The 13,119-nt window shown below is 39.3% G+C and overlaps 1 protein-coding gene across 1 annotated transcript; it reads right to left on the reverse strand.

Annotated features, from left to right (window-relative positions):
* Nucleotides 1-4,305: 4,305 nt before the first annotated feature.
* LOC311038254 (zinc finger protein RFP-like) lies at nt 4,306-8,237 on the reverse strand. The gene is made up of 2 exons (XM_084047655.1): nt 8,212-8,237; nt 4,306-6,457 (listed from the first exon to the last, which is right to left on the reverse strand). Exon 2 carries the CDS (start codon nt 6,446-6,448, stop codon nt 4,814-4,816), a length of 1,635 nt encoding a protein of 544 aa, XP_083903781.1. The 5' UTR covers nt 6,449-6,457; nt 8,212-8,237; the 3' UTR covers nt 4,306-4,813.
* Nucleotides 8,238-13,119: the final 4,882 nt, after the last annotated feature.

Below are 13,119 nucleotides of genomic sequence, written 5' to 3' on the forward strand. Positions count from 1 at the left end.
CCTGTCAGTGTTTACTTTCGTTTCACTAGGTTTCGGACGGTCACTGAGGAACTCCTCCTTGTGCTGTAGCTGTTAACCCTATACTACCCTGCTGGAAGAACACTTAACCACTTGAACCCCAGCATCTACATAATGGGGGGAACATTAGCCTACAATAGCCGATCTACAAGCTCACAATAGGCTGCACAGCAGCCATATTGGAAAGAAATTGGGCCTCTTCTTACTTCCTTCACAGGTGTGTTACCAATGCTTACGGGTCCATTTGGTTCCATTTGTACACTCTCAGAGTTAAGGGTGTCCTTGAAAATAAGACAACCACTATGCCACACTAAATGTAACAGAGCCTTAATTAGTATCATTGGTAACACCTGTGAAGGAACTAAGGAAGGGGCCCAATTCATTCCCAATATGGCTGCTGTGCATAGAGCCTGTTTGTTGTGAGTGAGCTTGTAGATCGGCAATTATTGGTGAAGAGGTTCAGTGTAGATGGAAAAAAGAGGTCAAAGTACAGATTCAACTCAGTTCCAGTTTACTGAGTGTAGAAGTAGGCCTAAAATGAGCAATAATACCTCAATTTGAAAAGACTGTAGGCCTACTACTGTTACAAGTAAAAGACCTGTATGTACAAAGTACAAAAGTATTGGCATCAAAATATACTTGTTCTACAAGCTCACACAACAACGCATCATGAATTGATGTTGCGAGCTTGTAGATGTTCAAATAGCCAAGTGTAAAATATGGCTTAAGTGGTTAATGCATGTTTTGTATTAATAATCTAAATCTGTAACGTGACTAAAGCTGTCAAATGATTGCAGTGGAGTAAAACGTTCAATTTGCCTTGTTTTTTTTTGTGCCTGTGATGTAGTGGAGTAGAAGTGTAGATATTCTGTCTCTTGACATGTTTAGTAATGAATTTCCACCCACCTTTTACAACTGTAAACTGTGATGTGACAATAACGTTTATTCTGAAATAAAGAAGGGGGCTAAGGATAGACCTCTGAGGACCCCTGGTGGTCAATGAAGGCCATCGTCTGTCGCAGTGTGAGGCAGATGGTTTAAAACCCAAAGAAATTCCAAGTACTAATACACTGGGACAGGGGTCAGCACCATGATGGCTTGTGATGGACATTTTAGTAAAAAAAAATAAAAAAAATCCATGGACATAATTACCTGATAATAATATTACCAGAAACACACAAAGAGCCAACCTATATGTATACTACAGTGGTTCTCATAGTGGGTCGAGGGACACTCAGGGTTGCACATTTGCTTCATGTGCAACAGTATGTGCACATTTAAGGACGTTTAAGACCTTTTTTAATACCTCTAAAATGAAAATACATAATTAAGACCTATACTGCGTCAAAAGTAATCAACAAATTATACAAATGCCCAAACATTGGCCAAATATTACCTAAGAAACAGGCAAAAAGTGTGAAAATAGCCCATCTATATGCTCACAACTCCTCGGGTTGTGAGCATGGCTATTTTCACAATATTTATCTGTGAAACCTTGTCAAATAAAATGGAATACCTGAATTCCTACAATTCCAAGTGCTGAATTAAATCAGTGTCATAGTTCATATGCTGAAGAAAACCTGGAGTCATTGGCCTGAAAAACATTGAAGCGTGTTTGGTGTCTCCTGAGGAGACACCAAACGTCTCTTGGGTCTCAAGCAAAAAAAGTTTTTACTTCATGGAAACCTGCCATTAATACCAAATATTGGACAGGGGAAATTCAAAGAATATGAAAATGGAGGACCATCGTGTTATGCAATTTAATGTAACTTTTACTCTCTGTTGATGAATAATAAATAATGTTGCTGTGCTCACCTGTCTATACGTTCTCAGTATCTCAAATGTTGTATTAAATGATTGAATGTTTTGTAGAGCAGTGGTTCTCTCACATTCTCATGTCACGGATAGAAGGGTTGAGATAAGGAACCAGAGGAACCAAATCCAACATAGTGGAATCAGAATCGCTTTCATCACATTTGGAACCGTTTCTGGAACCAGTTTCATCACACTGTCAGAGCTGGTATGTGGACGTCACGTCTGCTATACAATTACAATACCAGTGGTTCACAAACTTTTACATTTCAAGGGTACATTAATTTGGTTCCATTTGTACACTCTCAGTTACACATCTTAACCCATAGGGTCCCTGGACCTCAGTTTGAGAACCACTACAATAATGTATGCAATACAATACCGTATGTATGATTCAATTTGTGTTTACTAAAAATGTTAATGAAGGCCAAAATTATTCTTTTTAATATAGGAATCTTTAAAGGGATCCATTTAGGAATCAGACCATTAAGAGGGAATCGTTAAAGAACCGGAATGGTTAAAACAAGGATCCCAACCCTAGTCACGGAACCCAAAATGTATATTAATGTCCTACTTTGTTGTACAATAGTGTAGCACAAAAGTAGCGAAAAAAGCCACTAAGCTCATAACACATGGCATCACAACGCATTGTGAGCTTGTAGATCAGCTTTTTTCTTTATTTGGGAAAACAAAATGTAAATTGAGAGTGCATAAGTGCGTCTGTGTTTTACAAATATTGCACCAATGAAAATAATTGAACAATAACTTGTGACTATATAATATCTACATTGGAACACAGGTTCTTTTTTCCACATCTCCTGAAAAGTAACACTTTTGGACATACACGGTTTCTACCTGACAGTGACGATATGTATTTTAGGACCCCACTTATGTTGTGCCAAAGATTTTTAATTTAAAGATACGCAATCTCCGGTTTACTTCCCGTTTCTGCGTGACGTAGGTGCACACCTCTTTAGGAGACAGGAAGCAAGTTGGAGTCTATTGATTCCAATGGAAGAGTCAACGTGAACTCAGCTTCTGAACCATTCCTTAGCTCCATGGTTACTGAACTAAATATTGGACCCAATCGTCACAAGACACACAATATGAACGATTTTCATACTAAAATGGCTTTTTTTTTGTGACACAAATTAGGAGAAAATCTACTTTGTTATCGACGTTTCTCTATCGCAGCAACCCACTCTCGCGAGATTTGGGAAAATATCTGAAGGGTGATCTCGGTCCAGCTGCAGTCTGACGGACGAGACATAGAGGGCTCTGTCTCTTATAATATAAGGGACAGAGCCCTTATATGTTATATTAGATTTGAACTCTATGCTCTGTCCCCATAAGATGCTCTAAATTGAGATTCTGAATATAGTATGTGAGATAATTATGGACGTATTAAAAAATAAATAAAAAGTGTGTTCCAAGGCTCAATAATATAATGTTCCATTATTAACTGTCTTGGTTGATGGGGTATGATTTGGGAATCATAACATTTTGCTAAACATAACATTCATGCTAATGTTCTAAACATATGGTCTATAGTGGTAAAATATATACCTTATAAATAAGGGCCTTTTATTTATAAGGTATATATATATATATATATATATATATATATATATATATATATATATATATATATATATATGTATAATTATAACATTGAGCAGAAACAGGAGCACATCTAGCATAAGACTGAATAATGTGTGTTTGTAGTGGGAATTTCATAGGTTTCTTAAAAGCATATTTGCCAATAACAGTTTGCTTTCAAACATGTAAAGCATTTATTTTCTTTAATGAAGAAAATACACAAACACACATCCATATGACGTTGTCAGCCAGGGAGAGGGGAGGGGGAGGGTGGTGGGGTGGTCGCGGGAGAACAACCATGCCTACTTAGGAGACCATTTGTAGGATTTGTGTACCACTTCGCCTCTAGTGGCTCCAATGGAGAATGCGTATCTTCTATATTAACAATCTTTGGTTGTGCTCACAAAAACTGCCTGTCCATCTGGTTTATGGGATCTATACTACTGACTAGCCAATCACAATGTTCATGTCCCTCCGGCTGATGGGATGCATGATGGCAGAGTTTACAAACAAAATGTACTATTTATTGATACAATATCAATATTGCCGTGCATTGTGAGGCATTGTGTGTTTGTAGATCTGCTATTTTCACTACTTTAGTGTGGACACCCTTGTGTGATGAAGTAGGGCATTCATTTATGAACAAACAAACAAACAAGAGATACAAGGTTTCTGCCCGACAGTGACAATATAATAAATAAATAATAACTAAAACATGTACTGCACATCCAAACAATAAAACACCAGGTGCTGGACAGAAGAACAGGTGAAAGACAGAAACAATTGTCTGCACACTGAACATTTATTGTAAATCCACCAAATAACAATATTGTATGCGTCATTGTTTCAAAGTCAAACATCAAACTCTTCCTCATTAGCAAATCCCAGACATGCAAAAAAATCCACATAAGATGAACACTACAATATATACATTCAACATACTGTACCCCAAAATCCTCAAATCACAAGTCTTAACAACTTATACCTTCTATACTTAAAATAGACCCGAGTTGGCACTGCACTTGGTGTGCTCTTTTTTCCCTCTACACCAAATCTCTTCACAGAAAATAACTAATCTACCGTTGTGAGCTTGTAGATCTGCTATTTTTGGTGAATGTTCCCCAAGTGGTTAATGTCTGCTTTGAGAAAACAATTCAAGGAGTACAGTCATATGAACATCATGTACAATAGCTGATTTAGTTTGTTCTGATAACATCATAAATAACTACTGTACACAAAAGAGACAATAGATATATTGTAATACATGTGATAAGGACAACAATTCAATGGATTGATTTGCAATGACAGTTGACTGACCTGTATGAAATCCATACACATGCTTTAAATGAAAACTAACCTTTCCTTTGCTGAGGATTAGTTTAATCTAATCTGTGTGATTGACAGGAGAGATGATCAGAGGAGCAGAGTTTCCACCATTATCATTAGGATATGGACAGAAGTATGGATAGAGTTTCTCAGTGAAGGTGCAGCCAGTGAAAGAGTAGAGATGAACTCTGGTCTCCACATCATAAAAGGAGACTAGACCCTCCTCATAATCCACAAACACTCCCACTTTCTGGACCTCCTCTCTGACAGGGAGGACAGGAGGGCCAGCCAGAGCCTTGTACTCTTTTCCATTATTCAACACTATAGACCAGTAACCATTGTTCGGGGTCGGTGTGATCTGTCCCTTCCTGATGATGGACTCTCTGGCCACTCCTAAACCCCAGCCAGTCTTCCCTTTAACCTGAACCTCATAGTAAAACCTTCCTGAGGAGAAGCTTTGTTTTCCTAAGACACAGACACATGAAGAGAATCTCTCTTTGTTGTCTGGGAGTTTCTTTCTTATGTTTCCATGACTCACTTGTTTTCCATCCTCAGACAGGATGAGCTTGCAGTGCGCTGCATCAGGGTCCAGAGTTACATCCACTTCATATTGCTGAATCCTCCTCAGCTCAGCATCACACAGCTTCTCCATCTCTTGACTGAGTGTCTTCTCCAGCTGAGCCACAGCTGTCCTCACAGTCCCCACATAGGAAGACTGAGGGACATTGACATTTTTCCAGTCCTTGATGGGTGGAGGGGTATTGATGGATGAGACGTTCTGGAGGAGGTGGAGGTGATCTTCAGTGCGTGAGAGCTGCTTCATCTCAGAGCTTCTCTTCTCTAAGTCAGTGATTTCCTTTTGCAGATCTTTAATGAAGCCTTCAGCCTGTTTCTCTGTCGTTTTCTGCTTCTCTTCAATCACATCAATGAGCTCAGCCTGGCTTCTCTCAATACAGCTGATCAGAGAAGTGAATACCTTCACACTGTCTGCTATCTCTCTGTCTGCATCTTTCTTACTGAGCTCTACTGATTGTTGGACCTCCTGAATTTTTTCATGTCTCTCCTGGATCATCTGCTGAAATTCAGCCTCTGTCCTTCCCAGCTCAGCGTTCTTTTCTTCATATGCCTCTTCCAGAGACACAATTTGGTGTAACTTGTGGTCTGACTCAGTGCAAAACTGACAAACACACATGAGGTCAGTCTTACAGAACAGCTCCAGAGGTCTGTCATGTTTCTTACACAGAATGTCTTCCAGGTTCTTCACAGGGTCGATTAGTTTGTGTCGTTTTAACCCTGTGCGTCTCTGATGAGGCTCCAGGTGAGTCTCACAGTAGGAGGTCAGACACACCAAGCAGGACTTCAGGGCTTTGAGTTTGGTCTCAGTACAGACATCACAGGAGACTTCATCTGGTTCAGCAGGTTCTTGGTTTGTCTTGGTTTGTCTCAGCTGCTTTGACTTCCTGAACTGATAAACCATCTCAGAGAAGACTTTATTAACAGAGAATTCTGGTCTATTATAGAAGGTTTTGTTACATAGTGGACACTGACACACACCCTTAGTGTCCCAGTAATGTGTGATGCAGGTGTTGCAGTAGTTGTGTCCACATGGAGTACTGATTGGATCAGTGAACACATCCAGACAGATAGAACACAGGAACTGCTCTTCAGACAGGAGACTGCTGGCAGATGCCATTTCTTCACACTGAAAATAAAAGTGAAACAAATTTAGTTTTGGGTGCTACTTACTCACACCTATATAGTTATCTCTGTCAAAATCTAACCTATCTACATGTGTCTGTGAACATTAACATGTGTCTGTGAACACAATAAAATAATAATCCTATAAACCAACATGAAAAGGGAATCGTGATAAGATCATGGATAGTGATTTTGGCTGGAAAAAAACAATATGATATTTTTTAAATGGTGAAAGTAGCCTTAAAACGCATGGCAGGCCACCCTGGGGATTTAAAGGAGGAGTTCACCCAAGAAATGACTTATTTTCTATCAATTGCACACCCTGTGAAGCCTTGAATCCACGGATTCTTTTTTGTTTTTGTGGCATTCCTAAGCCAATAATTTGATTCCCGTCTCCTACCTGCTAATGTATCCGGTAGGAGACACAAAGTAGATTATTTGTGTCTCCTACCAGAAATACACACGATCATCAAATTATTGTCTTAGGAATGCCACAAAAACAAAAATAAATCCATGAAATCAAGGCTTCATGGGGTGTGAAATTGATAGAAAATAAGTCATTTTTTTGGGTGAACTCCTCCTTTAAAAGGTCAGGATTTAAAGTGTAGTGTACTGACTGTCTGTCCCTCTTCCATTCATCTCTTCACTGAGACATCTTCACAGGACATACTGATTACAATTGTTCACCGTCATAGCCTATTTGGCTGATATAAGTAGATTTTCTAAGTCATTAAATAATTCCAATGTAAATAAAACATGGCATATGAGGGTGTTTGTAATTCAATTGGCCATATTGCATATTAGCCTATCAATTAACTTCTAATGTGAGCATTGATCAGGTTTTTTCTTCTGTTGTCATGTACATTTATCATTAGACTGAATCATAAGCAGCTGTGTGTTCCTGACTGGATCTCTGCCACAGCCGCGCGCGCGCGCACACACACACGCACGCACGCACGCACGCACACACACACACACACACACACACACACACACACACACACACACACACACACACACACACACACACACACACACACACACACACACACACACACACACACACACACACACACAGTCTTGTGTTAATGGCCAAAGTCCATGTGCAACTTAAAATTCAGAATTCACATGACGCTCGTCTGTCACACACGTCATGGAACCACTTGTTCCTGTTTTTTGAATGGTCTCCATTTACAACCCTTAATACATCTACATAAACGTTCAGATTTCAAACATAAAGTGTTTGCCCTAAAGTCATGGATGTAACAAGTTAAAACGCCTGGGTCTAAGTACCTGTATCTTCCGTATTGTTCACTAAAAATGATTTTAATCCGATCGGTGGCCATTTTCTGAAACGTTCCTATGCTTTCGACTACGCGACCCTATCGGTTGGGAGGTGTATTGCACTGTGGTATACTATAAAACTATGAGAAAATGGCCGTCGATCGGATTAAAATACTTTTTATTGATCAATACGGAAGTTAAGGGTATTTGGACCCAGGCGCTTTAACTTGTTACATCCGTGGCCGTGGGTCAGCACTTTATATTAGAATTCTGAACGTTTATGTACATGTACGGGTTGTAAATGGAGACCATTAAAAAAAACAGGAACAAGTGGTTCCATGACTGTCATGATATGAGTCATGTTTCAGGGCTAGTTCAGATCAATTGTTCGACACATTGAGGGAGAAAAATCAGGATTAGACTGACTGCCAGACCGACGTTTCCTTGTTAGTATAAATCATATGCTGTACTTACCAGTGTTTAAGTTGTCAGTATTTGTGTAAAACGTCGTGTTGAAAGGTTTAGTAGAGAGCGTGCTGCTGACACCAAACTAGTTTCTCTGTTTACTTTCGTTTCACTAGATTTCCTTCACTGAGGAACTCCTCCTTGTGCTGTAGCTGTTAACTCTTTACTGCCACCTGGTGGAAGAACACTTGTGCACTTGAACCCCAGCATCTACATTCTTGGGGGAACATTATCCTAAAATAGCCGATCTACAAGCTCAGTGAACTTGTAGATCGGCAATTATTGGTGAAGAGATTTGGTGTAGATGGAAAAAAGAGGTCAAAGTACAGACTGAACTCAGTTCCAGTTTACTGAATGTAGATGGTTTAAGAGTAGGCCTAAAATTAGCAATAATACCAACATTTGAAAATACTCTGTTACAAGTAAAAGGCCCCTATGCAAATTTTTACTTGAGTAAAAGTAAAAAGTATTAGCATCAAAATATGACTTGTTCTACAAGCTCACAACGCATCATGAAGTGACATGTTGCAAGCTTGTATCGGCTATGTTCAAATAGCCAAGTGTAAAATATGGCTTAAGGTTAATGCATGTTTTGTATTAATAATCTAAATCTGTAGTGACTAAAGCTGTCAAATGATTGCAGTGGAGTAAAAAGTACAATATTTGCCTGAGATGTAGTGGAGTAGAAGTGGAGATATGTACAAATTCTGTCTCTTGACATGTTTAATAATGAATTTCCACCCACTTTGTACAACTGTAAACTGTGATGTGACAATAACATTTATTCTGAAATAAAGAAGGGGGCTAAGGATAGACCTCTGAGGACCCCTGGTCGCCTGGTGGTCAATGAAGGCTATCGTCTGTCACAGTGTGAGGTAGATGGTTTAAGACCCAAGAGTTAAGGACATTGCTAGTACTATACACTGGGACAGGGGTCAGAACCATGCTGGCTTGTGATGGACATTTTAGTCAAAGGTCTATTTTTTTCCATGGACATACAAAATGAGTGGATAACAATATGACCAGAAACACAGAAATAGCTAACCTACAGTATATGTATGTATACAGTACTACTGTGGTTCTCATAGTGGGTCGAGGGACACTCATGTTTGCACATTTGCTTCATGTGCAACATTATTTTCTCACTCAACAGTCAACAAACCTACAGTAGCCTAAAAGTGTTTACAGGGTATCTGCACATTTAAGGACGTTTAAGACCTTTTTAATACCTCTAAAATGAAAATACATAAATAAGACTGCGTCAAAAGTAATCAACAAACTATACAGGTCAAACATTGGCCAAATATTACCTAAGAAAGAGACAAAGTGTGAATATAGACCATCAACTCCTCTTTGGCTATTTTCACATTGTTTTAGTGGGGGTCCCTGCTCCATCTCTCTCTCAGCTAAGAAGTCATTGGCCTGAAAAACATTGAAGACACCTGGTCGGAAAAAAAAAACCAAAATATTATTGTTGCCTACAATCACAATGTGACTGTCCCTCCAGCCAATGGGATGTAGGCTACAGTACCTGAGTAGCTTACCTAAGTTTACATACAATTCATTTCGTTTTCAGTATTTGATCATACTTTGGTTCATCCTGACAATAATTATAAAATATAACTAGTACAGGTTCAACTTTTAAGGTTTCATGGTTGTCATTCAAGGTTGTCATTTATAACTGAATAAGGTAAAGGCCAGCAAAGGAATACCAAAACGCTCGCCCCAAAACACAGTCGCCCCGGGACAAATCCGGTGGTATTCACCTGGTATTCCTAAACGTAACCTCAGTAAACTATGCCTAAACCTAACCTTAATTCCTAAACGTAACTTCAGTAAAACGGTGCCAAAACCTAACCTTATTCCTAACCTTATCCTCAGTAAAACTAATACAGGAATGCAAGAACTTGGGTGAGTCTTCCAGTTAGCCAGCAAAGGGCCAATTTAGAACTGTTGGTTCATTGAAAATTCACCTGTATGATTATATTAGCATTTCACCATAACGTCAATAGGTGGCAGTATACACCAACTCATTTAGGATAAAAACTGTACTGCCCTCCCATATCACTGTGTATGTTATTTCACTGCCCACATGGTCAGTGGTAGAAAGTACATTTATTTACCCAAGTACTGTACTTAAGAGGTGCTTTTACTTTACTTGATTATGTGAATTGTCTACTCCACTACATTTCAGAGGTAAATATTGTACTTTTTAGTCCACTACAATAATTTGAAGGATTTAGTTACACGTTACTTTGTAGATTTAGATGATTATTACAAAACGTGCATTAACCAATTAAGCCATATTGTATCCTTTTGTCTATTCGAAAATAGCCGATATACAAGCATGGAAGTGAGTGTGGTGTGTGTATGCTCGTGCAAACATTTGTGCGTGTGCATGTGTGTGTAAGTGTGTGTGTGCATGCAAGAGTGCGTGTGCGAGCACGTTTGGGTGTGTGTGTGTGTGTGTGTGTGTGTGTGTGTGTGTGTGTGTGTGTGTGTGTGTGTGTGTGTGCGCGCGCACACATTAGGCAATGCAATAAACTGGCCAGTCACAGTAAATAATAGGGGGTGTCTCTGTGTAACAAGGTCTCTGATTGGTCCTTAGGAATTGGTGATGTCACACCGTGACCTCTGTTAGCCCATACAGGTCAGAGGCCATTCATTGAGGTCAGGGGTCAAATGAAAGGATTATAAAAGGCTCCTGCTGCCTTACAGGTGCAGTACGTCATTTTAGTTTTATTATTATTATATTATTATTATAAGTGTTAAATAGCTCTATATTGTGAAGCCAATGTTGGGTCGCGGATACATTTTTATGGGTCGCGAATATCCTTTTAACTTAGGAAATTCCTACGTTAATAAGAAATTCTATGAATAAAAAAAAGCTTTTAAAAAGTAGTGAAAATAGCAGATTGGCTATTTTCACTAGTTTGGGTGCCGGCGAGACATCAAATATCTCTTTTGGGTCTCCAGCTCAGTGAACCACTGATATTGTGTGACTTTGTTCAGTAACAGGAGTCTCCCAGTCTCTCCAGCTCTTTATTAAACAGAAAAGAGCTGGAGAGACAGGGAGACCCCTGCTACTGAACAAACACTCTATAACAATGATTACTATCTCAACATTGAGCTTTAACCTTTTACCAAACAAACGAGGGGGTTCCAGGGGATCCCCAGCTTCATTTGTTGAGGACAGAAGAAGATTAAATGTACATGGTTTTGTCTACTACTGGTTAAGATAATGAGGTCTGTCCCATACTCTCTCTTAGAAGTCCAAATAAATGTCTCTCCTGGCCTTTTATAGTCTTCCAAGTCAAATGCAAAACACCTGGGTGAAGTTTCTGCTGCATCGGCGGACAAACATAAAGTATCACAGAGAAAGAAGAAATCAATGCGTATTTGATATTCACAACTGAACTGAAATTACATTCACTCTGGAATAGTTTCTGTCCAAGGCCCCAGAACTTCCTTCTCTGTCATAATAATGAATGAAAAACAGTTTAATAGTTCATGTCTGGCCCGGATCGCTGGCTTTGCGGTCTGGGCACCTAGGCTGCAATGCAAAGTTCGAATTCCGTCTCCAACGACCTTTGCTGCGTGTCACTCCCCATCTCTCTCTCTCCCCATTTCCTGTCAAACTACTATACTATCAATAAAGAAAAAACATTTCTAAAAACAAATAAACAAAAAGGAAATGTTTATACCACATGGTTATACTGAGGTTTTTGTTGCTGGCCACTATCTCAATGATAAAATTATTATGATTGAGAATAAGAAATTGCTGTAAATGGTCATGTATCTTTAATTCTAGTACAAAAGTTATTAAAAAATAACTGTCTTTGGCATGCGGTGGTGCCCACAGACAGACCACACATTATTCTGCCATGTTAAAGTGATCAAATCCCTTTCCAAGATTTTGTCAAAACCTGGCAGCCCTCATACTGTACAGCAGAGGTTCCCAAACAATGGGTCGGGACCCATTTTTGGGTCACTGACCAATTTTTATGGGTTGTGAGTGAAGTTTTGTAAGTTTGGATCCTGGGGAGACACCGCATGTCTCTTGGGTCTCAAGGCTAAACGCTTTGAACTACATGGAAACCTCAACCTATCATTACTACCAAAGATTGGACAGGGGAAAGGCATATGAAAATGGAGGACCATCAAGTTATGCAATTTAATGTAACTTTTATTCTCTGTTGATGAATAATAATTATCTACTGTGCTGTGTCTACAGGTTCTTAGTATATCTGCAAATGTTGAATTAAATGACGGTTTTGTAGAGCAGTGGTTCTCTCACATTTTCATGTCACGGATAGGGTTGAGATAAGGAACTGGATCAGGGGTGGGCAACTTTGATGATGGAGAGGGCCACTATATTTCAACACTCACTCCAGAGGGCCCCATTGCATATACTGTCGGGTAGACGCCTCTTATCTCTGTATTTTAACTTTTTTTCGTTAATTAATGCGCACTCCCAGACACTGGCATCGTACCAGCGTTGCCCAGTCTGTTTATTTACCGCAACTTTTGGGGGAAAAATTGTGTTTGGAGGTCGGCCTGGCTCATTTCTCTCACTATACTTGGCAACACTGACTGACACCCGCACAGCTGAGCTCTCACTCAGTCACACAGCGAAGAGACAGGACAGCACATAGATCGCCCTGTCATTCATAAAATACATGTCCAATGCAGAACAGGTGAAGAACAGGTGAAAGACAGAAATAATGTCTATACACTGGATAATGTCCCCATGAACATTTATTGTAAAACCACCAGATAACCATATTTTAACAATTGTTTCAAACATCAAACTCTTCCTCACTAGCAATTCCCAGATATGCAAAAAATGGCGTCACAATTCCACATAATATGAACACCAAAATATATATTCATCAATGTCAAAACACATTGTACCCC

Source organism: Gymnoscopelus microlampas (assembly GCF_963454915.1).
Source record: "Gymnoscopelus microlampas genome assembly, chromosome: 21".
NCBI classification, from domain to species: domain Eukaryota; kingdom Metazoa; phylum Chordata; class Actinopteri; order Myctophiformes; family Myctophidae; genus Gymnoscopelus; species Gymnoscopelus microlampas.

Bases quoted from the DNA above. Each gene is read 5' to 3' on its own strand.
- LOC311038254 (XM_084047655.1), bottom strand. From the start codon at position 6,448: ATGGCATCTGCCAGCAGTCTCCTGTCTGAAGAGCAGTTCCTGTGTTCT.